General features: G+C 41.3%; 1 protein-coding gene across 1 annotated transcript in view; it reads left to right on the forward strand.

Moving 5' to 3' along the window:
- Window positions 1-17511: 17511 nt before the first annotated feature.
- HLX (H2.0 like homeobox) overlaps window positions 17512-26493 on the forward strand; it is a 9365-nt gene continuing 383 nt past the window's right edge. Inside the window, 5 exon segments of the mRNA XM_075864603.1 lie at window positions 17512-18250; window positions 21797-21976; window positions 22702-22886; window positions 25295-25618; window positions 25620-26493. The exon segment at window positions 25620-26493 is cut by the window's right edge and continues 383 nt beyond it. Coding sequence (XP_075720718.1) covers window positions 17773-18250; window positions 21797-21976; window positions 22702-22886; window positions 25295-25618; window positions 25620-25640 — 1188 coding nt within the window. The 5' untranslated portion in view covers window positions 17512-17772 and the 3' untranslated portion in view covers window positions 25641-26493.

Raw genomic sequence — 26493 nt, forward strand, 5'->3', positions numbered from 1 at the left:
TTACGGGCTTTGCATCCCCATTGAATTCAATGAGGAAAACCCGCAACAGAAAAGCAACTAAAACGCAGCATAAATTGGCATGCTCTGGATTTAAATTCCGCACCGCAGGTCAATTTATTAACGTTTTCGCTGCGTTTTTTTCCCACAGCGTGGGCATGCGATTTTCTAAATCTCATCTACTTTGCTGCTACTGTAAATGCTGCGGAATTTCCACACAGAATTCCATAGCATTTATGCTAAAGAAAAAAAAGAAGTAAACTTTTTGAAAAACAAAAGATAATAACTTTTGTGATTCCACACTATTCCACCCCACTGTTTACTTTTGTATATCTAAATTGTGAGTGTCTCGTTTCCAATGGACTAGGCTATCATTTACTTAAAGAAACGGAGATCCTCAAAGTTTTTGTTTTAATTGTCCAGCATGCAATGGCCCAGTCTGCCGCCCCAGTGTAACGTCTCTCATCGGGGATGTGGATTCTCTAATCCACAATCGGTTTAGTGCTGTCTAATCTGTCGTGTGGAGTCTATGGGGTCTCCCCATTCTTCACCCTTCTATGAGGTATGGAGTTTCCCAGTAGGATTTCCAGGTGGCGGTCCCCAGAGCAACTACCTCTGCAGCGGGAAGAGATGTGCAACACCCAGCACTTTCACATCTATGCACATGTTGAGTTTATGATTTTATATATAGTACTTATCCCTTTAAATAGAGTTATTTTAATTCACTGTTGTTTTATGTACTCATGGCTTTGTTCTGACCTCCAACCCCTCCCCCATTTAATAACTTTCTAATAGACCTGTTTATTGAGGCCGCAATACTCAACTACTTGAGCCAAGGACATTTTTTACATATGCATGAGAAACTATAACCCTTGCTTCACTCCCCGCTGCTTCAGGTCACTGAGGGAATTAAAAAAAAATAAAAAATTATATATATATATATATATATATATAAAAAGAGAGATAGATATGAATGTGTGCAGTGCAGATTAATTGCTCCTGTACGTAATTCACTTTTGCTGGCAAGAAGACTTAAATACGACAAGAAAGAAGCCCATGTTTGTGCCTCGGTTACTAATTTATTTTCGGCCAAGAACAATATATAATTTTTTTTTGGGGGGGGTAAACATTATAAAGGAATGTACTGGAGCGAACGGCTTTGTGCGCTGTTATATATTATGCAGCTCTCCAAACAATTTTAAGTTCCGTTGGCGTCCTGTCAAACAGAAGGCAAAGCAACAATAGCAAAATCCCATTAAAGTTGAGAAAGTTCCTTCCTGAGGTGAACACAAGTCAGAAATAGTCATCTTGGCTCACTTTTCAATCTGGCATTGGGGAATAATAATACATGTTCTCTTAATGGAAATTATCTAATTTGATCCAAATGCAGTTCCAGAAAGAGCTAAGTTGACGCACAAGCAGTCAATATAACAACATTCTTCAGCGAGAGCTAAACAATAGGCCTTTGGCGGAACGGTGATTAATAACGTCAAACGAGGAAAAAACAGAAGGTGTAAAAATAGGCATTTAGAGATTGAACACAGTCCTCGATTCTTCCTACTCTGCCTGCCTGTAGAATTTTGGCTGCTCCAGGACTAAATGCTTAAGCACTTCATCAGTCCATTCTATGGAAGTGAAAGGAGAGATGGAGAAATGGGCCTTTATATTAAAACAAATAATAAAAATCTACATCTTTCCATCTGGTGTCGTTGTATGTGCTACATAAGTACGCAGGCGTCCCGTGAATAAAGCACGCCAATAGTGTGACCCGCACGCATTCTGCTGGTTTGTGCAGCGTTGGCAGTCCTGGGTTTTGGAAATAAGATGTTTTTGATTTTTGGTCATTTTGTATTTTTTTTTTATATTTGCTTCATATTTATTTGTATTTTTTTTATTTATTTTTTTATTTGTATTTTATTTAATCTACTTTTTTTATTTGCATTTTACCAGTATTTTCACTTTGTTTTTGTATTTTTTTTTATATATTTTCTGTTGTTTGCAATTATAAAAAAGTACAGTATAAAAAAAAATAATAACATTTTGGTCAAATGATACATGGTGATAATAGATTGAGGGGCTTTATATTTTTATTTTTCTTATTTCATGTCTGTGTGTTTTTTGGTTTGGATTAATATTTTGTGTTGTATTTTTTAAAAGTTATTTAAAAACAAATGTATATTAATAATGCTCTAAATATCCGTAGCTGCTTTTGTTTAAAATTAGGCTTTTGGCATAAATGATAAAATAAATTACAATTCCAACTATTTTAATACACAAAATTAGTCACGTACCCCAACAAATAAAAAATATCATAAATTATAGAATGACACATTATATTATATTTTATATTACATTTTGTCAAAAATTCTAGATATAAAATTGTAATAAAAAACTGTGTCATAAAGAACTAAAAGCTATCGCTTCTAAAAAATGTAAGAAAAAAGTGGCTTCATCAGAAGATAGATCCTATATTATAATAAAAAAATCTTCATATCTGGGGCCGTCATATGTGCTATATAAGTACGCAGACATCCTATAGAATAACTCACAGCAATAGTGTAGGGCTCCTTTCACATACTGTTAATTTCCTCCTTCTGAGGATTTCCCAATATATACCTCGGACAGAAGTCGGCGACCTATGCCACTGTGTAGGCATGCAGTGACATACAGTACATCTCCAATAGGACCCCAGAGTAAAAAGAAGCATACTGTGCGGTATATGTTTTTTTTACTGCATATCAAGTCTACTATATACAGTGAAAAAAAGGTATACCGTCGTATACTGGCCCGGCATATGCTATAAGGAAAGTTTCTTGGCATAAGCCAGGTGAAAATGGCCTAATGGATAGGCGAGGCGTACGCACCGGGAGCTTCCCGGCACTTATGCTGAATGTAGTTTACAAATGTAATGTAAAAGGACCCTAACCCATGTGCATTCTGCTGGTGAGCAGTTGATTGGAGTGCATTGCATTGACAGTTCTGATGTGTGAGTATATATTTAGAAATTAAAATTTCAGATTTTTTGTTTTAGAATTTTTTTTCTATTTAGAATTTTTTTTACATTCAATGAGTTCTAAATTTAAAGTATTTCTCAATTTGTTTTAGGGTGTATTTTTACCCTCCTTAGACTCTGTTCACATCTGTCCCGTTCTGATTTTCCGTCTGAGGTTTTCGTCAGAGCGGGACCCTGAGCAGACAAAAACTGACACCGACACCGTTTGCCGCTTTTGTGCACCGAACCCGTAGTTTTTCTGGAAGCAATAGAGAAGCACCGGCTCCGTCACCATTGAAATCAAGTCAGTTTGTGTCTCCTCAGGGTCCCCTTCTGATGGAAACCTCCGACGGAACGTCAGAACGGGACTCCAACGCAGATGTGAACAGAGCCTTAGTTATTTAGTTATCAAGATTTTTGTACTGAAGGGATTAAAGAGCATCTCCTCTAAAAAGCAAGAAATTTGTAGTTTTATCAGGTCATAGTATGAGGACCTGGTAGTCTAGAGTAATGAAGGAGTTAGTGATAACATACCTGGTGGTCTAGCGTAGTAAAGGAGATAGTGATAACATCCCTGGAGGCCCAGAGTAGTAAAAGGGTTAGTGATAGCATCCCTGGCGGTCTAGAGTAGTAAAGGAGTTAGTGATAACATCCCTGGTGGTCTAGAGTTGTAAAGGAGTTAGTGATAACATCCCTAATTGTCTAGAGTAATGAAGCAGTTAGTGATAAAATCCCTGGTGATCTACAGCAGTAGAGGATGTATGTAGTGGTTCAGAGCGCACAAGATCCAGTAGGTGCACGAATAGGGTCCCAACCAAATTACGTAGTAAAGAAATATTCGGCACACAAGGTGATGATTTTATGGCGCCATAAGAAAGCAGTTAACTGCTACTAATATACGCAGCGCCAACGACTAGATGAACCAGACACCAGGAGGTACAAGTGCCTGATGAAGGTCTAATATACGACCGAAACGTCGCACTAAACCTCTGGCATCAATTTTTGATAAAATAAAACCGAAATATTTGCTAAAATCATCACCTTGTGTGCCGAATATTTCTTTACTAGAGCAGTAGAGGAGTTAGTGATAGCATCCCTGGAGGTCTAGAGTAGTAAAGGAGTTGGTGATAACATTAATGGTGGTCTAGAGTTGTAAAGGAGTTAGTGATAACATCCCTGGTGGTCTAGAATAGTAAAGCAGTTTGTGATAACATCCCTAATGATCTAAAGTAATGAAGCAGTTAGTAATAAAATCCCTGGTGATCTAGAGCAGTGGAAGAGTTAGTGATACCATCTCTGGAGGTCTAAAGTTTTGAAGGGGTAAGTGGTAACATCCCTGGTTCTCTGGACTAGTAATTTAGTTACTGATAACATCCATGGTCGTCTAGAGTAGCAAAGGAGTAAGGAGCCTCACACACAAGCGTGTTAAGTCCGTACGTAGTTATCTATGATGCTAGGAGTCACTGCCTCCCCACGGAAATACTGTCATGTACTGAAAACATGATTACAGTACAGGGCAGTTGTCCCACAGCGAGGCAGTGACACCTAGCGTCATAGATAACTATGATGCTAGGAGCCCGGCTCCCTGCAATGTGTTCGGTCCGGGAAATGCGGCCGACATACGGAGCATATATCACGGACCAAACACGCTCGTGTGTGGGAGGCCTTAGTGATAACATCCCTGGTGGTCTAGAGTAATGAAGGAGTTAGTGTTAACATCCCCGGTGGTCTAGTGTAGTAAGGGAGTTAGTGTTAACATCCCCGGTGGTCTAGTGTAGTAGGGGAGTTAGTGATAACATCCCTGGTGGTCTAGCGTAGTAAGGGAGTTAGTGATAACATCCCTGGTGGTCTAGTGTAGTAAGCGAGTTAGTGATAACATCCCTGGTAGTCTAGTGTAGTAAGGGAGTTAGTAATAACATCTCTGGTGGATTAGGTCAGTGAAAGCAGAATGGTATGCTTAAATAGATGTCAACCCTTGAACACCATTTTTTTTATAAATAGGTTTAAAAGTCTGGGTTGATTCATATCTTAAAATATATTTTTATAGTGGTTGAACCACTGTTTTGTGTTTTTATACAAAGCTCAAAATCTTCTGGATAGATATAGAGTTAAATTGTAAGATTCTGGCTGGCTGTAGCCCCCACTAGAGGGAATTTAGGAGCTAACGGCATACTTATATAGTGCCAACATAGTACACAGCGCTGTACAGAGGTCCTCTTTTTTACTGTCCCCATTGGGGCTCACAATCTAAATTCCCTATTGGTATGTTTTTGGGGAGAACATACAAACTCTATGCAGATGTTGTTCTTGGTTGGATTTGAACCCAGGACGCCAGCGCTGCAAGGCAATAGGGCTAGCCACTGAGCCAGCATGGCACACTCTAGTGGCCACTTCAGGCAATGTTATGATAATGTAATGGCAGGGGGTAGGGAGACGGACAAGTGAGCCCTAATCTACCCGCCACTCTGTCCCTGCCTACTTGCAACGACCCGCCCTAGGCGACGGGGTACAACTGGGTGGCGGTCCCTGCGCTCAGTAAGTGCACGACAAACACGACATACATACAAAGGAACACAAGCAAGGAAAAGGGGCAGTTGCCCACGGCAACACCGTCAGCAACCAGAGTGGTGAACGAGCCGAGTCAAGCCAGGAGTGTGCGAGGTACAAAACGAAAAGCAGAAGAGTAGTCGGTAAGCCAGGGTCTGTATGGAGCAGGATCAAAAATAGCAGGAGCTGTAGCTGGGCCAGGAAACCACAAGGAAAGAAATCACAAGCACCGAGGGACAGGAAGGGCAGGCTTAAATAGACCGAGGGCGGGAGCTAGCTGAGTCTGGCCAGGTTACGATAGGCTCTCCCACTCCTAAGCCTGCCAGCCGGAATGGTGGAAGCTGGAGTCAGTCTCAGCGATGTATTCTCAGGTGCTGACTGATTAGTTCTGGGAGTTAACCCCGAAGCTGTGCCTGGCAGATCCTTTACAGTACCCCCCCTTTTTTGAGGGGCCACCGGACCCTTTCTAAGTGGACCTGGCTTACTGGGGAAACGCAGGTGGAACCTCCTGACCAATACCCCAGCGTGAACATCCCGGGCAGGTACCCAAGTCCTCTCCTCGGGCCCGTATCCTCTCCAATGGACCAGGTACTGGAGGGAGCCTTGCACCATCTTGCTGTCCACAATCCTGGCCACCTCGAATTCCACCCCCTCAGGGGTGAGGACGGGAACAGGAGGTCTCCTCGAGGGAGCCAAGGACGGGGAGCAGCGTTTGAGGAGGGAGGCATGAAACACGTCGTGTATCCGAAAAGACGGGGGTAACTCCAGCCGGAAGGAGACAGGATTGAGGACCTCAATGACCTTATACGGCCCAATAAACCGGGGAGCAAACTTCTTGGATGGAACCTTGAGACGCAAGTTCCTAGACGACAACCACACCAGACCGTAAACAGGGGGTTAGCAGAACGTTTTTTATCAGCCTGAGTTTTTTGTACGCTCTGGGACACCTCTAGGTTTTTCTGAACCTGGGCCCAGACTGTGCACAGATCCCGATGAACGACCTCTACCTCGGGATTGTTGGAACTACCAGGTGAAACGGAGGAGAACCGTGGATTAAACCCAAAATTACAAAAAAAAGGAGAGACCCCTGACGAGTTACTGACCCGGTTATTAAGGGAAAATTCGGCGAGGGGAATGAAAGAGACCCAATCAAATTGACAGTCAGAGACAAAACACCTTAAGTATTGTTCTAGAGATTGATTAGTCCTCTCAGTTTGGCCATTGGTTTCAGGATGGAAGGCAGAGGAGAAGGACAGATCAATCCCCAACTTCATACAGAAGGCTCTCCAAAACAATGAAACAAATTGTACCCCTCTGTCCGAAACAATATTGACAGGGACCCCATGGAGACGCAGGATGTGTTTGACAAACAAGGTAGCCAACGTTTTGGCGTTGGGTAGTTTCTTGAGGGGCACAAAGTGGCACATCTTACTGAAGCGGTCCACCACCACCCACACCACCGACTTGCCTTGGGATGGAGGCAAATCGGTGATAAAATCCATGGAGATATGTGTCCAAGGTCTCTGGGGAATAGGCAACGAACGCAGTAAGCCCGCTGGTCGCGACCTGGGAGTCTTGAACCTAGCACAAACCTCACAAGCGGCGACGTAGGCCTTAACATCTTTAGGCAACCCAGGCCACCAATAATTTCTGGTAATGAGGTGTTTGTTACCCAGGATGCCTGGATGCCCAGATAGTGCAGAGTCATGATTTTCCCTAAGTACCCTTAGCCGGAATTGCAGGGGAACAAACAGCTTGTTCTCAGGAAGGTTGCCGGGAGCTGCACCTTGATCAGCAGCAATATCAGAGACTAAATCAGAATCGATCGAGGAAATGATTATACCTGGAGGCAAAATACAAGCAGGATCTTCCTCCGAAGGAGGGCTGGCCATGAAGCTACGCGACAGTGCATCAGCCTTAATATTTTTAGACCCAGCCCTATAGGTAACCAAAAAATTGAATCTGGTAAAAAATAACGCCCATCGAGCTTGTCTCGGGTTTAGCCTCCGGGCAGATTCTAGGAAAACCAGATTCTTGTGGTTGGTAAGGACCGTTACCTGGTGCCTAGCCCCCTCCAGGAAGTGGCGCCACTCTTCAAATGCCCATTTAATGGCTAAGAGTTCGCGGTTGCCAATATCATAGTTACTTTCAGTTGGCGAAAACTTCCTGGAGAAGTAGGCACAGGGGCGGAGATGGGTGAGGGACCTGGTACCCTGGGACAAGACAGCCCCCACTCCCACCTCAGATGCGTCAACTTCCACGATAAATGGCTCCATTTGGTTGGGCTGAACCAGCACCGGGGCCGAGACAAAGCACTTCTTAAGGACCTCAAAAGCCTGGGCAGCCTCAGGAGGCCAGTGGAGGAGATCAGCACCTTTGCGAGTGAGGTCCGTAAGGGGCTTAGCGATGACCGAGAAGTTAGCAATAAATCTCCTGTAATAATTAGCGAACCCCAAAAAACACTGTAACGCCTTCAGGGAGGCAGGTTGGACCCATTCCGCCACAGCCTGAACCTTGGCGGGGTCCATGCGGAATTCATGAGGAGTGAGGATTTGACCCAAAAACGGAATCTCCTGTACCCCAAACACACATTTTTCGGTTTTGGCAAACAGTTTGTTTTCCCGAAGGACCTGGAGCACCTTCCTGACATGCTCAATGTGGGAGGACCAGTCCTTCGAACACACGAGTATGTCATCAAGGTACACTACCAGAAAAATCCCCAGGTAATTTCTCAAAATCTCATTTATGAAATTCTGGAAGACCGCAGGGGCATTACACAACCCAAAGGGCATGACGAGGTATTCGAAATGGCCTTCGGGCGTGTTAAACGCAGTCTTCCACTCATCCCCCTCTTTGATGCGAATAAGGTTATACGCCCCCCGTAGATCCAATTTAGAAAACCATTGGGCCCCCTGAACCTGATTAAAGAGATCAGGAATCAAAGGAAGGGGATACTGGTTCCTTACCGTGACCTTATTCAGGCTACGGTAGTCAATGCATGGCCTAAGACCACCATCCTTCTTCCCCACGAAGAAGAAGCCAGCACCTACCGGAGAAGAAGAGGGGCGAATGTAACACTTGGCCAGGGATTCCTGGATATACACTCTCATAGCTTCACGTTCGGGACAAGAAAGATTAAATATCCTACCCTTAGGAAGCTTAGCTCCTGGTACCAATTCGATAGCGCAATCGTATTCTCTATGAGGAGGTAACACTTCGGAGGCCTCTTTAGAGAAAACATCAGCGAAGTCCTGAACAAACTCGGGTAGCGTATTCGCCTCCTTAGGGGGAGAAATAGAATTAACAGAAAAACATGACGTACAACATTCATTACCCCATTTGGTTAGCTCCCCAGTATTCCAGTCAAACGTGGGATTATGCAACTGCAACCAGGGAAGACCTAGAACCAAATCGTACGATAATCCCTGCATCAACAGTACAGAGCATTGCTCCAAATGCATGGAGCCAACAAGGAGTTCAAAAACAGGGGTATGCTGTGTAAAATAACCATTAGCAAGGGGAGTGGAGTCGATACCCACTACCGGGACAGGTTTAGGCAAATCAATCAGAGGCATAGCAAGGGACATAGCAAATTCCACAGACATGATATTAGCAGAAGACCCTGAATCCACGAAGGCACTGCCGGTAGCAGACCTACCACCAAAAGAGACCTGAAAGGGAAGCAAGATCTTAGTACGTTTCATATTTACGGGAAATACCTGTGCGCCCAAGTGACCTCCCCGATGATCACTTAGACGCGGAAGTTCTCTGGCTGCAATCTTACGCTTAGGACAGTTGTTCACTTGATGCTTGTCGTCCCCACAGTAGAAGCAGAGACCATTCTTCCTGCGGAATTCTCTACGTTGTTGGGGGGACACGGAGGCCCCGAGTTGCATAGGTATCTCTGAATCTTTCGGGGAGGAACGAAGCAACGGAGCTTCGGGAGGCATCATGGGGGAGTCGGAGGAGAAAACACATAAACGTTCACGTTGTCGTTCCCTGAGACGTCGGTCAAGTCGTACCGCTAAAGCCATAACCTGGTCTAGGGAGTCAGAAGAGGGATAGCTAACTAGCAGGTTTTTCAGGGCATTCGACAGACCCAACCTAAACTGGCACCTTAAGGCAGGGTCATTCCACCGAGAAGCTACGCACCACTTCCGAAAGTCAGAGCAATAGTCCTCAACAGGTCTCTTACCCTGACGTAAGGTCACCAGCTGACTCTCGGCAAAGGCAGTCCTGTCAGTCTCGTCATAAATAAGTCCGAGAGCAGAAAAGAAACAATCAACGGAGGAAAGTTCAGGGGCGTCAGGATCCAAGGAGAAGGCCCACTCTTGTGGCCCTTCCTGGAGCCGGGACATAATTATACCCACCCGCTGGCTCTCAGAACCTGAGGAATGAGGCTTTAAACGAAAGTAAAGCCTACAACTCTCCCGAAAGGAGAGAAAAGCCCTCCGGTCCCCTGAGAACCGGTCGGGCAACTTGAGGTGGGGTTCAAGAGGTGGGGTTGAGGGGAACTACCAGGGTAGCATCAGGCTGGTTGACCCTCTGAGCCAGGGCCTGGACCTGTAGGGAGAGACCCTGCATTTGCTGAGCCAGGGTCTCATGGGGATCCATAGTGGTGTCAGGGACCAGGGGTAGACTAGGTATGGGCTTGTGATTATGTAATGGCAGGGGGTAGGGAGACGGACAAGTGAGCCCTAATCTACCCGCCACTCTGTCCCTGCCTACTTGCAACGACCCGCCCTAGGCGACGGGGTACAACTGGGCGGCGGTCCCTGCGCTCAGTAAGTGCACGACAAACACGACAAACATACAAATGAACACAAGCAAGGAAAAGGGGCAGTTGCCCACGGCAACACCGTCAGCAACCAGAGTGGTGAACGAGCCGAGTCAAGCCAGGAGTGTGCGAGGTACAAAACGAAAAGCAGAAGAGTAGTCGGTAAGCCAGGGTCTGTATGGAGCAGGATCAAAAATAGCAGGAGCTGTAGCTGGGCCAGGAAACCACAAGGAAAGAAATCACAAGCACCGAGGGACAGGAAGGGCAGGCTTAAATAGACCGAGGGCGGGAGCTAGCTGAGTCTGGCCAGGTTACGATAGGCTCTCCCACTCCTAAGCCTGCCAGCCTGAATGGTGGAAGCTGGAGTCAGTCTCAGGGATGTATTCTCAGGTGCTGACTGATTAGTTCTGGGAGTTAACCCCGAAGCTGTGCCTGGCAGATCCTTTACAGATAACTTGGCATAGTCAGCAAAATTAATCTCTGCGGTGCAACCCCTGAACCAACCACGAGGACACTCGCTATCCCCATAACAGTGTTCCTGGAATTCACTTAAGATATTAAAGACTTGTTGAGAGAACTTGCCGCGGAGTTTGACCAACTAAGAGGGTCCAGCACAAGCAGTGGAGTCCGGGCCCATAGATCCAGGGGTAACACAACCGGGTCTCATCGATGCTGGGAGGGCTACCAGCTTGGACAAGAGGCCTGAGATGGTGGATGGCTGCTGTTCAACGAGAAAGGTGCGCTGCAAGGGTTTTAGGAGGACCTGATAGATGCTGTGGAGATTTCAGACCGTTTTTATGCAAACTGGAGAGATAGCCGAGCGTGGGAAGGAATACAGATCTCCCGAGAGAAAGGGACGGTAAAGTGGTTTGGTATGGTTTCATCAGTCGAAACAATGTTGACAAAGACGTGTTTGTCCACCGCAAGGTCGTCAGATTGGAGGAGCTATCGTGTTCAAAGTCTCTGGTCGAACCCCTTTGCCCAGCTGGCCAGCGAGAGGCTCCACTGCCAACGGATGCAAAGCCTGCAATGAGGTCTCAAGAGCACGCTGAGGTGGAGGAGCCAGCGCCACAAGATCGGGGGACTGTTGCTGCAGCAGACATTAAAGCCTTGATCGCCTCTGCGACTGTAAGGGACTGCACTTGAAAATCTTCATGGAAGTGAAAGGGGGGTAACCCCTGATAAAGATGTGGACCATGAATCCTGACCTCTTCCCTTTGTTATGTTTTATGTTATGTAAGAGAAGTTTATTAGTTGTATTACTGGTGGCAGTGGAGCGCTGCACAACTGGACTTAGCGCATGGGAACTGTGACTCCTGTTTAGTCCTGCTCACTGCTCCTCCCCTATTGTGAGAAGCTGGCGAATCAGGAGAGAGGAGGTGGGTCAGGGCGGTCTCCTCTGCCACTGTCCTGGTGTGCTGTGGGTCGGTTCGAGAGGAGGAGTTGTTCATGTTGGTTCAGGTTTTTTTTATATGTTATTGCTTTTAGTATGTCATTATAATAAATTTTATTTATTTGTGTTTTTGTGTTGTACTTTTTTCTTTTTTCTTTCTTTTACTTCACTATGGGGGCTGCCATTTTTTCTCCGATCTCTGTATGTGTCGATTAACGACACATACAGAGATGGAATACGGCACATCCAACCCCATAGAGAATGCAAACGGGAGCCGTTCCATTCGCTATAGTGTACGCTGTCTGTGTGGGAACGGCACATCTGGCGCCATTTTCATGTGGACCGGAAGCCGCGGCCGGACAGTAAGATGACTACTTCCGGTCGCGGCTTCCGTCCATATGTTCAGAAGCAAGGACTGGGAGCGGAGGCAGCGACGGCAGGAGCAGGTAAGTTATGTTTGTGTATGTGATGTGTGTGTATGTTCGTGTTATACTGTGTGATTACCACTGTATCTAATCCTCCTACACTGTGCATTCACTCAAAAATGGCGGCACACAGTGTAGGAGGTTTGAACATTCAACCCCCTCCTTTCTCCTGGCACTAGCCAGGATAAAGGAGGGGGGATTGTTTGAGTACACTAGAGCGAGTGTCTTCTCCAATTTTGCAGCATAAAGCAATGAGGTTGCTTTACCACATGCCAATGCTGAAATTTTGGGAATTGCTCCCTCTAGTGACCAGCACATGGAAATGTTATAAATTGGAATCTAAGTTATAATATTTCCTGACTTGTGAAAAAATTAAAAAAATTAGAACAATGTGTAGTCATTTATATACTAACAGTTTAACTAAAAAAATATATATATATTTTCTAGCGACACATTCCCTTTAAGTCTACTAAGGTGTGGTGAGCTAATCTTAAAGGGGTGGTAGCCTGCATATTGGACTGTGGACTCTGAACTAATTTTGTTACCGTACGCCTGTCCTGGGCATTTGATAGGCTTATCAACAGCGGCTCAAATTGCCCGATCTGAATTTAACCTGTATTCTGCAAATTAATTTAGAAAATGTTCAGTAAAGTGTGTTCAACTGCAACGCAAGAAAGGAGTGGTTGTCTGTCCTTGTTGCCCCCATCCCTAGTTTCATGTCATAAAAGTACCACATATAATCTACGCTTGTACCTCACCTGCTCTCCATCACAACCTTCCAACACATCCTATTAGCAAATCAGCCTCTAGATGGCGCCAGAGCACAATCTATCTGTACATTATACAGGTGGGAGTCCCAGGCTCCATCCAGCACTCCGCAGACTCCACCATGTCCTCCTTGTGTTGCAACCACAGCAAACCTTATTACACTTATAATACTTATTACAATAGTTATTTTATACGTGGTGATAAAAAATGTCATACTTATGGGCCTAGAATTTAGAAATGAATATAATTGAGTATACAGAATCCTGCCCTAACACATATGGGCATGTTCAGACGTGGCAGAATTTTTCCGCTGCAAATTGAAAATCCGCTGCTTCTCCGCTGGCGGCCATGCATGCTGCGGAATGAAAATTCTGCACCACAGCCTAAATTCCGCACTGTTATTCTCCGCAGCGTCTGAACTAATTTACCTAAAAAGGTATAAAAAGCAATGGAAAAAATGGCTGTTGCAGATTTCCAACAGCAATAGCAATTCCACCACGTCTGAACATGCCCTTATAACGCACACACAATGCTGGTCATGTAGCACTGTGAGTATAGCAGGGACCTACTGGTATAGCATGCTGAGAGCTGTAGTTGCTCTATTTGCAGCAATGCAGACTGTACCATGCAACAAGATCTGGAGGACGAGGTCAATGATAACTTATAGGTGTTCTGTGTATAGTGCTTGTTCATATGAATCTCCTGTCTATAATAATAAAGTATGTGCACCCTGCTTGTATATGCAGAGACAAATGTAATCATTGAAACAGTATCACACATACATGTATATGAATATATATATATACACTATAAGTATACACACTGCACTGTAATATAATATACACAACTATACACTATATTAGACGATATATACTTAATATACATCATATACACTGACATATGCTCCTATGCAGTATTATTATTATTATTATTATTATTATTATTATTATTATTATTACTCTAATTATATACGGTTTTTGGGATCTCAGGCGTTAACATCTCATCAGGACGGTAATTATTAATGAGCAGATCTCACATAATCCTCAGCTCAGTTATTTTTACATGAATATTGTGCTGAGCACTGGTAATAATGCTGGTGACACAGAAATAATAGGGAAGTGAGGAACAACTGCTGGGAAACGATCAATTCATAGGGACACTATCTCAGACAAAACTAGCTGAATACAGATAATAGATAGATGATAGATAGATAGATAGATAGATAGATAGATAGATAGATAGATAGATAGATAGATAGATAGATAGATAGATAGATAGATAGATAGATAGATAGATAGATAGATAGATAGATAGATAGATAGAGTTGGATGTATTTTTATCTATCTATCTATCTATCTATCTATCTATCTATCTATCTATCTATCTATCTATCTATCTATCTATCTATCTATCTATCTATCTATCTATCTCTATCCATCTTATCTGTATGGATTTAGAATGTTTTGAATAACAATGATGATTATATTATCATTATTTTTCTTATCATTTTGGACAATTGTTCTGTAATTCATTCTCATTGTAGACCTTTTTCTTTTTAATTCCACAATTGCAACTAAATATCAACAATATTTCATTTTAATTACAGCTAATGTTCTGACTGAAGTAAATGAATATAATATAACATAATAATATATAATATAATAATATAACATAATAAATCTGCTTCATCCAGGACGGGGCAGAGAGAAGTGAAATGATGATTTCCTTTCTTTTCTTGCAGGGCCCTTGATATCTCCTGAGTCTGTCATCATCTTCTCCTTCTCCAGGTTCATCCATAGAAATATAAGTGGAGATTAAAGCAGCAGCCGGTGCAGAGAGCCGCTTTCCTCCTGCGCTATTTTGGGCGCAGCTCAGGGCGGATTTGCGTCACTAGCGCAAGTTGCTGATGAAGATAAAGCCTTGTAGATATTGGAAGAGGAAGCGCTGGGAGTTATTAGAAGGGGGAGCGCTGTTATTATGCTCCTTCTCCGGAAGAAATAATCAGCGCTGACTGCTCCTTAAAATACTACACGGAGCGCTATTTATAGAAAGGAGCAGCAGGAAAATCCGCTCATTTATAAGAGGCTGGAGGGACGACAAACAGGATGAGCCGGGAGATGAGACCATTGTTCGGCCAGATCGGTCTATTTACAGGCTGCTTACTGCTGGATTATTATCTGCACCGGGTGGAGGGGGGTCCAGCTCATTAGCCACAATATCATGCGCCAAATGCATGCGACACCTTAGCGCGTGCGGCGCAAACTGACGAATGACCCATAAACTGCTATAATATGTGTAGAAAATAATAATAACAATAACAATAATAATAATAATAATAACATAATTGTGCGGATTCAGGCGTCTGTATTACTAAACATTTATTTGTACTTATTGATTCATTTCTATTTTGTAGCTAATTCATAATATTTGAGACATATATATATATATATATATATATATATATATATATATATATATATATATATATAAAGATATGAGATAGATAGATGAACAGATAGATAGATAGATAGATAGATAGATAGATAGATAGATAGATAGATAGATAGATAGATAGATAGATAGATAGATAGATAGATAGATAGATAGATAGATGAACAGATAGATGAACAGATAGATAGATAGATAGATAGATAGATAGATAGATAGATAGATAGATAGATAGATAGATAGATAGATAGATAGATAGATAGATAGATAGATAGATGAACAGATAGATAGATAGATAGATAGATAGATAGATAGATAGATAGATAGATAGATAGATAGATATGAGATAGATAGATAGATAGATAGATAGATAGATAGATAGATAGATAGATAGATAGATAGATAGATAGATAGATAGATAGATAGATAGATAGATGAACAGATAGATAGATAGATAGATAGATAGATAGATAGATAGATAGATAGATAGATAGATAGATAGATAGATAGATCGATCGATAGATAGATATTAAAATCACAGTTCTCTTCATACTGAAATATATGTAGATGCCCGGGAAGTTTATGTTCTGGTTTTCTTTCTATTCATTCTTGGGTCTCCTCATTGATGGTTCGTTTCATCCCCGATTCCAGATTTAATATCGATCCATTCTCATTACTAATCACACGGTGCGTTCAGTATACGTTATTAGGGCGGGTTCACACATAGCGGAATTTCACTTAAATTCCGCTGCGGACACTCCGCAGCGTTAATCCGCAGCGGAGCCGTTTCTCCATTGACTTTCACTTTAAATTAGCAGTGTTCGTTTACACGATGCGTACAATTCCGCTGCGGAGCATAGGCTGCGGAGCGGAATTTGGTGTCCGCAGCATGCTCTGTCTGTTGCGGAGCAGTGGCGGACTCATGGCGGAATTTCTCCATTGACTTCAATGGAGATTCAAAGTTCCGCAATGAAGTCCGCAGCTGTCATGCACATGTCATGTGTGCTGCGGATACGTCTTGCTTTTTTAACTTGACATTTCTTCATTCTGGCTGGACCTATGTATTTCTAGGTCTACAGCCAGACTGAGGAAGTCAATGGGGCTCCCGTAATGACGGGAGCGTTGCTAGGAGACGTCAGTAAATAGTCACTGTCCAGGGTGCTGAAAGAGTTAAGCGATCGGCAGTAACTGTTTCTGCACCCGGGACAGTGACTACCGATCCCAATATACATGTATCTGTAAAAAAACATATAAGTTCATACTTACCGAGAACTCCCTGCGTCTGTCTCCAGTCCGGCCTCCCAGGATGACGTTTCAGTGTAAGTGACGGCTGCAGCCAATCACAGGCAAAGCACAGGCTGCAGCGGTCACATGGACTGGCGCGTCATCCAGGGAGGTCGGGCTGGATGCCGAAAGAGGGACGCGTCACCAAGACAACGGCCGGTAAGTATGAAAATCGTTTCCTTTCACTAGGGAAAGTGCTGTCCCTTCTCTCTATCCTGCACTGAATAGGGAGAAGAGAAGCACTTTTCCTGCAGTCCGCAGCGGCCAGTCCGCATCAATTTTCTGCACATTTTGTGCAGATCCGCTGCAGAATCTGCAACGCAGATTCTGTGCGGCATTGATGCGGACAGTTGCGGAGGAATTCCGCCATGTGTGGTCATGCCCTAACAAGTCATTAGTGTTCTACATAATAGAGAACCACATGAATATTATAGTGTTCCAGTAATGTCTCTAATAAATAACTGACAACACTTCAGTCCAGGAGTAATATAATGAACCAGGAATGACGTCACTAAGAATAACTAGATGTAACTATTGATAAGATTATAATATATTGTATTTTCAGTGATCATGTTGTGATATAATGTCCCGGATGATGTGGATACAATGTAACCAGCCGCTCAGGCCCCTCCTCAATGTTTTGGAACATTAGTTTGTTACACAGGATGAGGAACACGGTAATTGGCTGCTGGTGGCAAAGGGGGCGGGCGTTTAGTGTTAGACCCGCTATAGAAAACACTGTGTAGTGGGCGTGGCTAGAGGGAGAAGAGGAGAGGCTACGATCATTGGCTGGGCTTGCGGCCAATCGGAGTGGAGGGCGAGAACTCTTGTACAGTGCAGAGTTCTAAAGTTTCAGCCAAACTTTTTTCAGCGCTGCCTGAGCTGTGTGTACTGTGCCTGCACCTCATCCAGGACTGCTGGGGGCCAATCCAAGAGCGGGGGACCTATCCTCATAATCCAGGAGCTAAGAGTCCTCCATCCTCCCCATCCAGGGACAGAAATTCGGGGAGATCTGCACAAACCACGACTGTTTTGCCCCTATTTAGGAAGAGGGAGGCCCTATCCTTAGTATCCAGGGATCTCCAAAATCCAGGACCATTGACACCGGGAAGAGTGCAAGCTCCTGTGCCCAGGTTGGAAGATGTATGCCACTGGGCTGGCTCCCTTCTACGCAGCTTCTCATTTCAATCTATGGTCGGCCTATTGCTCTGGGGGTGCAGGAGGGGGAGGAGGTGCTGGATTCCCCCAACTAGACCCTGGGAAGAAGCCCTCATTTTGCATTGCTGACATCCTGCATATTGGGGATCCTGACAGCCCCCCTAGTTCCTCTAGTCTGACAGCAGCAGCTCATCTGGGGATCATCCACCCTGCACAGTACCAGCAGACAGGGTCACCTCTTAGACCTACCCCAGTCACCCCAGACTCTGCTGCTGCATTCCACCATAGACTTTCCCCACTGTCCCCCTACCAGCCACATAGATCAATGTGCAGCAGCAACCCTAGGATACAGCATGGCAGCTCCCATCCGGCGCCTTCCAGCAAAGACCTCAAGTTCGGAATTGATCGGATCCTGTCCTCAGAGTTTGATCCTAAGGTGAAAGAGGGAAACACACTGCGAGGTGATTACATGATAATTATAAAGTAACAGCTGGAATATAACATATATAAGACCACATGAGCAATGCATTAAGATTTTATATATATATATTGTATACTGTATATCGTTTACTGCGAGGTCGATCGTATATGCAAATAATATTCATATATTCAGGTGACAACGCTGCCTGTAAATTATATGCTGAGAGGTCGTTAATATGTGCAAAATATATTCTTAAACCTGGTTGCAATATCCATACATTATATAGTGATATGACACTAATAAGAGCCCCCAAAAAATCAGATGACAACTATGACTGTATATTACATATTGTATATAGTATATATTTAAGTGAAAGCTGTAATAAATGACTATTAAATAATCAGGTGACAACACTACCTGTATCTTCCATGAATATTGCAGTCAGTCCTTACAGATGTAGCAGAGATGGGTTTTTATTTTTGCATGAAAATAAATGTACTTCAGCATTACAATGCACAAAAACTGCTAACAAATTCAGCTCTGCTTCATCTTTAGAAACTGACTGGTCACCAAGTGATAGTTTTATATAGAAAATGTATTACGGAAGAGAGGTGTTTAAAAAAGTGATATTAAAACTTCGATAGGTAATTTTACAAATAATATTCATTTATTCAGAAGAGATCTATCAATTCTGTCTATATATTGATGAGAGATCTGAGCCCATGTAATTTTATATATTATTAAATTATTATTATCGCCTCCTGTCAATTGATACAAATAGTATCTATGTATCCAGGGGTCCTCCTGAGAACTGTCTGTAGTAGCTGTTTTTTTAATACATAGAAATATTTGTTAAATAAATACATTATAAAACTAATAAAGGGAAAGCTAATAAATATTATATTTATTCCTGGTCAGGAATTTTTTTAATATTATTATTAATATTATTAATAATAATAATCGCAGTACTGAAGATAATTACTCCGGGACAAATGATTAGGATACTTACCTATAATCAGTTCCTGAAAAATAACAAATCTATTTATGAATATAGAATCTGAAACCCGTAGGTTAAGAAAATAAATAAATAATATATATATATATATATATATATATATATATATATATATATATATATATATATATATATATATATATATCCTTATATACTCTACATTGGGAGATCAATAGTTATTGTAAATAATAGGAATATATTTGATATATAGTTAGCATAAATTAATAATAATATATTCTAATATAATTATCCTTCATGATTCTTTCACATATGTAAAACTATAATCAAGCGTCTATGTACAAAAAGGTGATAAGTCCCTGCTCTCTATAGGGGACATTTTTGTAATTCTGTGGGATCTCAACGCTTTAGATTTAGACCAGAATGTAATAAGAGAAGAATATAGAGATTTCTATGTGATCACCAGTGGTTTGTGATTTCCCTGGGGATATATATATTAATGGAACCATCCTCCTCCTCCTCCTCCTCATCATCATCATCTCCCTCACCGTCACACAGAACATTGGAGATACACTCCATTTCCACAGTGGTTTCTGGTTTTCCTAGGGTAGAAATTATACTGAAATATTTTTATTATTATTATTTTACTGAACTATAATATTATTTTTTGTATTTTTACTTTCTTATTATTATCATTATTATTTTTATTATTTGCTATTACCTTTAATAATATAATTTTTTCTTGTAAAAGTTGCTAATATATTCCCATGGTTTCTGATTTGTCTGCGAATAGAAAGCATAAAAAAATGTATTAATTTTAAATTAAATATTATGATTATTATGAATAATAATGATAATAGTAATTAATACATTTGACACTTTTCTTATTTACCTCTTATATATTTTATATATAATTATTATTATAAAAATTCTAATAATTATTACTATTATTACAATTATTATTATAACAATGTATAGAAATAATTGAACGGGGTGTATTATTAAGTTTCTTATTTTTTGTTATTATTTTTGTGCAACATAAGAATATTTTAGATATTAGGTATAGAGCAGGAATGTGTACTATACATCGATATAAAAATCCTATATTGGATATGGGGGGGGGGGGGTAGATCTTACATACAAAACACGTTACATATGTCTGGATACTAGGAATAGGAGGCTCAGTGGTCACTATCAGAAAATGTTACATATATATATATAGGGGGCTCAGTGGCTACTATATATATATATATATATATATATATATATATATATATATATATATATATATATATATATATATATATATATATATATATATATATATATATATATAAAGTCCAAATACAATGTCAGCCGCACAGCCTTGTAAATCGTAGGTGGGTGACGACCTGCCCAGGTCAGGGCTAACAGACCTGCTGTAGTAGAATCCAAAAATCAGGCAGCACTCCAAGGTATAAGCAAGGTAGAAAAAGGTGCTTTATTGGTCCATATACACACGACGTTTCAGCTCAACAAAGGAGCCTTTCTCAGAGAAAGGCTCCTGTGTTGAGCTGAAACGTCGTGTGTATATGGACCATTAAAGCACCTTTTTCTACCTTGCTTATACCTTGGAGTGCTGCCTGATTTTTGGATTATATATATATATATATATATATATATATATATATATATATATATATGTGGGTGTTAGGTCTTGGAGAGCTCAGTGCTTACAAACAGAACATGTTACATATTCTGTATGTGGTTGTTAAGTCTGGAAGGGTTGATTAGTTGCTAGCAAGAAGATGTTACATATATGTGTGTATTAGGTATATGGGGACTCAGTGGTTACTAGTAGAACATATTACAAATATGTGGGTATTAGATATAGGGGGCTCAGTGGTTACTATATATATATATATATATATATATATATATATATATATATATATATATATATATATATGTGGGTGTTAGGTATAGAGGGCTCTGTAGTTACTATATATATGTGGAGATAAGGTCTGGAAGAGCTCAGTGGTTACTAGTAGAACATGTTACAAATATGTGGGTATTAGATATAGGGGGCTCAGTGGTTACTATATATATATGTGGGTGTTAGGTATAGAGGGCTCTGTAGTTACTATATATATGTGGAGATAAGGTCTGGAAGAGCTCAGTGGTTACTAGTAGAACATGTTACAAATATGTGGGTATTAGATATAGGGGGCTCAGTGGTTACTATATATATATATATATATATATATATGGGTGTTAGGTATAGAGGGCTCTGTAGTTACTATATATATGTGGAGATAAGGTCTGGAAGAGCTCAGTGGTTACTAGCAAAACATGTTACATATATGTGGGTATTAGGTATAGGGGCTCAGTGATTACTAGCAGGATATTTTACATATATGTGGGTATTAGGTATAGGGGGCTCAGTGGTTACTAGGAGAACATTTTAAAATACATGTTGGTGTAAGTTCTAGGGGGGCTCAGTGGTCATATACAGAACATATTACATAGATGTGTGTTAGGTCTAGGGGGCTCAGTTGTTACATACGGAACATGTTACTTATATTTGGGTGTTGGGTCCAGCCTATAACAGAGCTCTGTCCTTTCTGACCACAGATCTGACCTCATTAATCAGCTCAGGCCGCCAGTCAGGGGTCCATGCCCCCCACATGCAGTCCACAGCCGGACATTTCTTCGCCTCCCTAGAGCCCCTTACAGAGACCTCCTCATTCCTGGGGCAACTAAATACAAACCAGAGGAACTCAGTGCATCAGCAGTTCCAGGACACCTTCCCAGGTACTACTCTCCCTATTATCATTAGTAATAATAGTAGTATTAGTAATAAGAAATTAACTATTAATTAACTCCCATTACTACCCATACCCTTTATCTCAGGTCTTCTACCTTCCCAGGCTGTAGTATTATTACCCCAGACAAGAATCCTTGACTTGTAAATACATTCAGAGCCACTAATTAGGTCTTATCCATTAATATATTTTAATTAACCCTTTAACTATATCCCAGATTCCTCCCCAGCCTATATCTGCATGGTTATTATAGTTTTTCGCCCCTTCAAAGAATATTTGAGAACCTAAAGTATCTAGAAAAAAACTCTATGAGGCCTCATTACCCACACACCCTGTCCTAGTTATTATTATTTTTTTGTTTTAATATAAAAATAATAATAATAACATATCTAGTTAAATATTGTATATTTCTGTTGTATTGTTCTTATATTATTGACACATTATATTAGTTTTTTCTGTTCTATACAGTGCATTTTATTATATTGAATTATATTATTAGCAATGGCTTGAATTATGGTATTACTGCAGGATATTCTATTTTACTACTTGTATTATAGTGTTCTAAACTTTATTTTATCATATAATATTTAATTGATGAATGATTTCTATTTGTTCTGGCATTGTGATTGTCTACTATAAATATCTGCTGGCCTTACCACCTATAGTGGCTTTAGTATATTCTCTTTATTAAATTTGCTTACGTCTTCCTCTCAGGTCCCTATGCAGTACTCACCAAGGACACCATGCCCCAGACCTACAAGAGGAAAAGGTCCTGGTCCAGAGCTGTGTTCTCCAATCTACAGAGGAAAGGGCTAGAGAAGAGGTTTGAGGTGCAGAAGTATGTCACCAAACCTGACCGAAAGCAGCTGGCAGCCATGCTAGGCCTCACTGATGCCCAGGTAAGAAGGTGGCATGATGTGGTATATATGCATATCATTGGATCCATGATTGTGGTGACTTTCAAGAAAGTTATTGTACAGATCACTGATATAAATATAACAATACAAAAGTAATGAAACTCAGCTAATATTACATGGAGGGATGAGGAAGTTGTAGGGTTGAGCAATCATCATTTTCCTGTCATTTGTGCGATTCCACATAGAAAAAAACTTTTGTGTCAGATGAAATTAAAGTGATTATTATTATCATTCTATCTATCTATCTATCTATCTATCTATCTATCTATCTATCTATCTATCTATCTATCTATCTATCTATCTATCTATCTATCTATCTATCTATCTATCTATCTATCTATCTATCTATCTATCTATCTATCTATCTATCTATCTTTTATCTATCTAGCTATCATTTATCTATTGCATATGTACTTTTGGTGTCGGAGCAGACAAGGCATTAAATGCTGGTCGTGGTAACACTTGTATTTTGGGTTAAGATACAGGTACAGATATAGGGAAATGGAAAAATAACGGTGCGACCATCGTGCTTGTGATGAGGACGACTGTTACATGGAAATAGAAGATTCTCTGTATTATCTATTGTGAAATTCTCTATTGAGGGGAAGTGAAATCAGGTTTTGTTCTTTGTAAACGGGCTGATGAGATGTGAGGATGAATAAAGGATGAATGAGCGGATCTTCTGCACTTGTGGTTGCAGTGAAGCAACTTTATGGTTGAAGCACAAAACGAATTGAAGCTGAAAATCCTTGTGTCTTGCTCAATGCAGAGTCAATGTGATGGGAAACCAAAATACAGGGGGCAGAAAGGGGAACCGTTCACCTACCGCCCCCCAAAATAGAAAAATCTGGACTTCTGCTTTCCCTTTGTCTGGTTTTCAACTGAGGCTCACCCTGAAATATCGCCCCATCTTTCCGGCAGGGGTGATATCTTTATAACACATGACCCCATTTCTTCAGGGGTGAAATCTTAATAAGAAGAAACCCCATTCCTGCAGGGGTAATATCATTAGTGGTGACCCCATTCTTGCAGGGCTGATATCATTGTTAGATGCGACCAAATTCCTACAGTGGAGAAATCTTTATGAGGTGACCCCGTTCCTGCAGGGGTAATATCATTATAAGGGGTGACTCCATTTTGCGGGGTGAAATCATTATAAGAGGTGACCCAATTCCTGCAGTAGTAATATTATTAGAAGTCCTCCCATTCCTACAGGGGTAATATCATAAGAGGTGACCCCATTCCTGCAGTAGTAATATCCTTATTAGAAGTCACCACATTTTTACAGAGATAATATATATATTTGAAGGGACCTCATTCTTTCAGTAGTAATATCATTATTAAAGGTCACTCCTGTCCTACAGTGGTGATATATTTATAAGAGGTGACCTCATTCCTACAGGGTTGATATAATTATTAAAAATCACCCCACTCCTATAGTGGTGATATATTTATAAGAGGTGACCCCATTCCTGCAGTGGTGATATCATCATTATTAGAAGTCACTCCATTCCTACAGAGGTCGTATCATTATAAGAGGTGACCCCATTCCTGCAGTGGTGATATCATTATAAGTGGTGACCCCATTCCTGCAGTGTAATATTATTTTTAGAATTAACTCCACCCCGCAGGTGATCCCGTTATCAGAGGTGATAACATCATAAGTCACAATTTAATTCCTGCATCCATAACACCTTTATACGAAATGAAAGAAGGTGCCCCTATTCTTCTGAGCCCATTATAACACCGGATTCCTGGGGGGGGAGCACTTTTTAAGAAGTGCTCTTATTATAAGATGCAGCCCCTTTGCTCCAGGACACTGAGCCCAGTTTGCTCCTTCTGGAGACTCTTCCCATCCAGTGCAGTTATTTATCATCTCTATTTGCAGAGCTGCGATTATCTCATCCTCCTGGCGACAATATTGACATATGTAGTCGGGTAATGCCCCCTGTTCCTTGGGCAGTGATTGCAGCTTGGAGATCTTAGCAAACAGTGAGGCACACCAGGCTGCCAGCATTGTGCTGTGTTTTATCTCTGTGCCAGAAACTGCTTGATGTAATACACCTGCTGCCCGAATCTCGGAGTCTGAAGCCTCAGACATAAGCATGCTGGGACTTGTAGTTGTTCTTTGGAGAGTTTACTTGTTAACTGGAACTTTCTGGTCCACATTAAAGTTACATAAATGACTTGCTTATATAAACGGGGACACAAAGGCAGTATTCATACGTGGAGTTTTTGAGGCAAATTTGATTCATTTAAAAAACGCATAAAAATCGCAAATAATTAAATAAAAAATAATGGTTTTCTGAATACAGCAAGACTGATGAATGGACTTGTAGGCTTTGGTTTAATATATATTAATTGCATATTCATTGTACTTGCGCCTCCAGGTGAAGGTCTGGTTCCAGAATAGGCGCATGAAGTGGAGACATTCTAAAGAGGCTCAAGCGCAAAAGGATAAAGAGAAGGAAGACAGTGAAAAGTGTGAAGCCCCCTGTGCCGAAGAAGTGGACATTGACAGGAGCAATAGTCCCTTCAGATCTGAGGGGGACAGTGATTCCAGTGACTCTGACCTGCTGGACATGATGCCCAGTGACACTGAAAGAACTGAAGGTGGTGGCTCTGAGACTCAGAAAACCAGTGTAATCAGGTCCTCATCTACCACTGACCTCTCCACACAGCAGGATGCCCCCTGCCCAGAGACCCCCCAACCTACAGAGCCCCTCTCTGCATTAATCTAGAGGACTAATGATGGGACATTGAGTGACAGACTGCTCTTCTGTATGATGGTCATTCTCTCCTCTGCAGGGGACACACTGTGAAGATATATGGGCTGGATCATCAATGACCATTACTAGGGACAGTCAGTTGTGGCAGCAGTGACATCAGGTCTGGCTGTACAAGATCTGCACCCACCACAAGCACCTGCCCCCATAGAGTGCAGCCAGTGACTCACACCATCCACTGCACTTACTGTGAGCTGCAAATTAATAGACGGGGATACAATAGCAGGTAAATGACCCCTAAAGTAGATGTCAGTGACCCCCACCAACTGCTGAACAAACGACATCAAATAATATTATAACAGGAAGCAATTTTATATATGTGACTTCCGCAATTTACCGAGGTTTTCCAAAATTGGACAATATTCCCAAGTTTAAAGAACAAATTTGTAGCATTTTTAATAATTGTTTTTAGTATTTACAAGCTTCATAAACAACCCCAAAATAGTAATTAATTCTCATAGTACACGACAAATTAATATATGTAAAAAATATGCGACAGATTTTACTCAAGTGGTAGTGAAAAATAAAGATAAAAAGAGAGAATCGGGAAAAATTCCAAAAATCAGGGAAAATTCGAGAATCAGGGAAAATTACACAAATCAGGGAAAATTACACAAATCAGGGAAAATTGGACAATGAGGGAAAATTCGACGGACAAATATTTTATTTTTTAAGTATTGTAGCCGTATTTAGGGCGAAATGTAGGTATATGAATGCATATTTCAACCTCCAGTACGACTATGTAACCGAAAATTCGCCCCGAATTTTATCAGATTCCCTAAATATGGTACTTATACTGTAAA

Source organism: Rhinoderma darwinii, chromosome 4 (genome assembly GCF_050947455.1).
Source record: "Rhinoderma darwinii isolate aRhiDar2 chromosome 4, aRhiDar2.hap1, whole genome shotgun sequence".
NCBI lineage: Eukaryota > Metazoa > Chordata > Amphibia > Anura > Rhinodermatidae > Rhinoderma > Rhinoderma darwinii.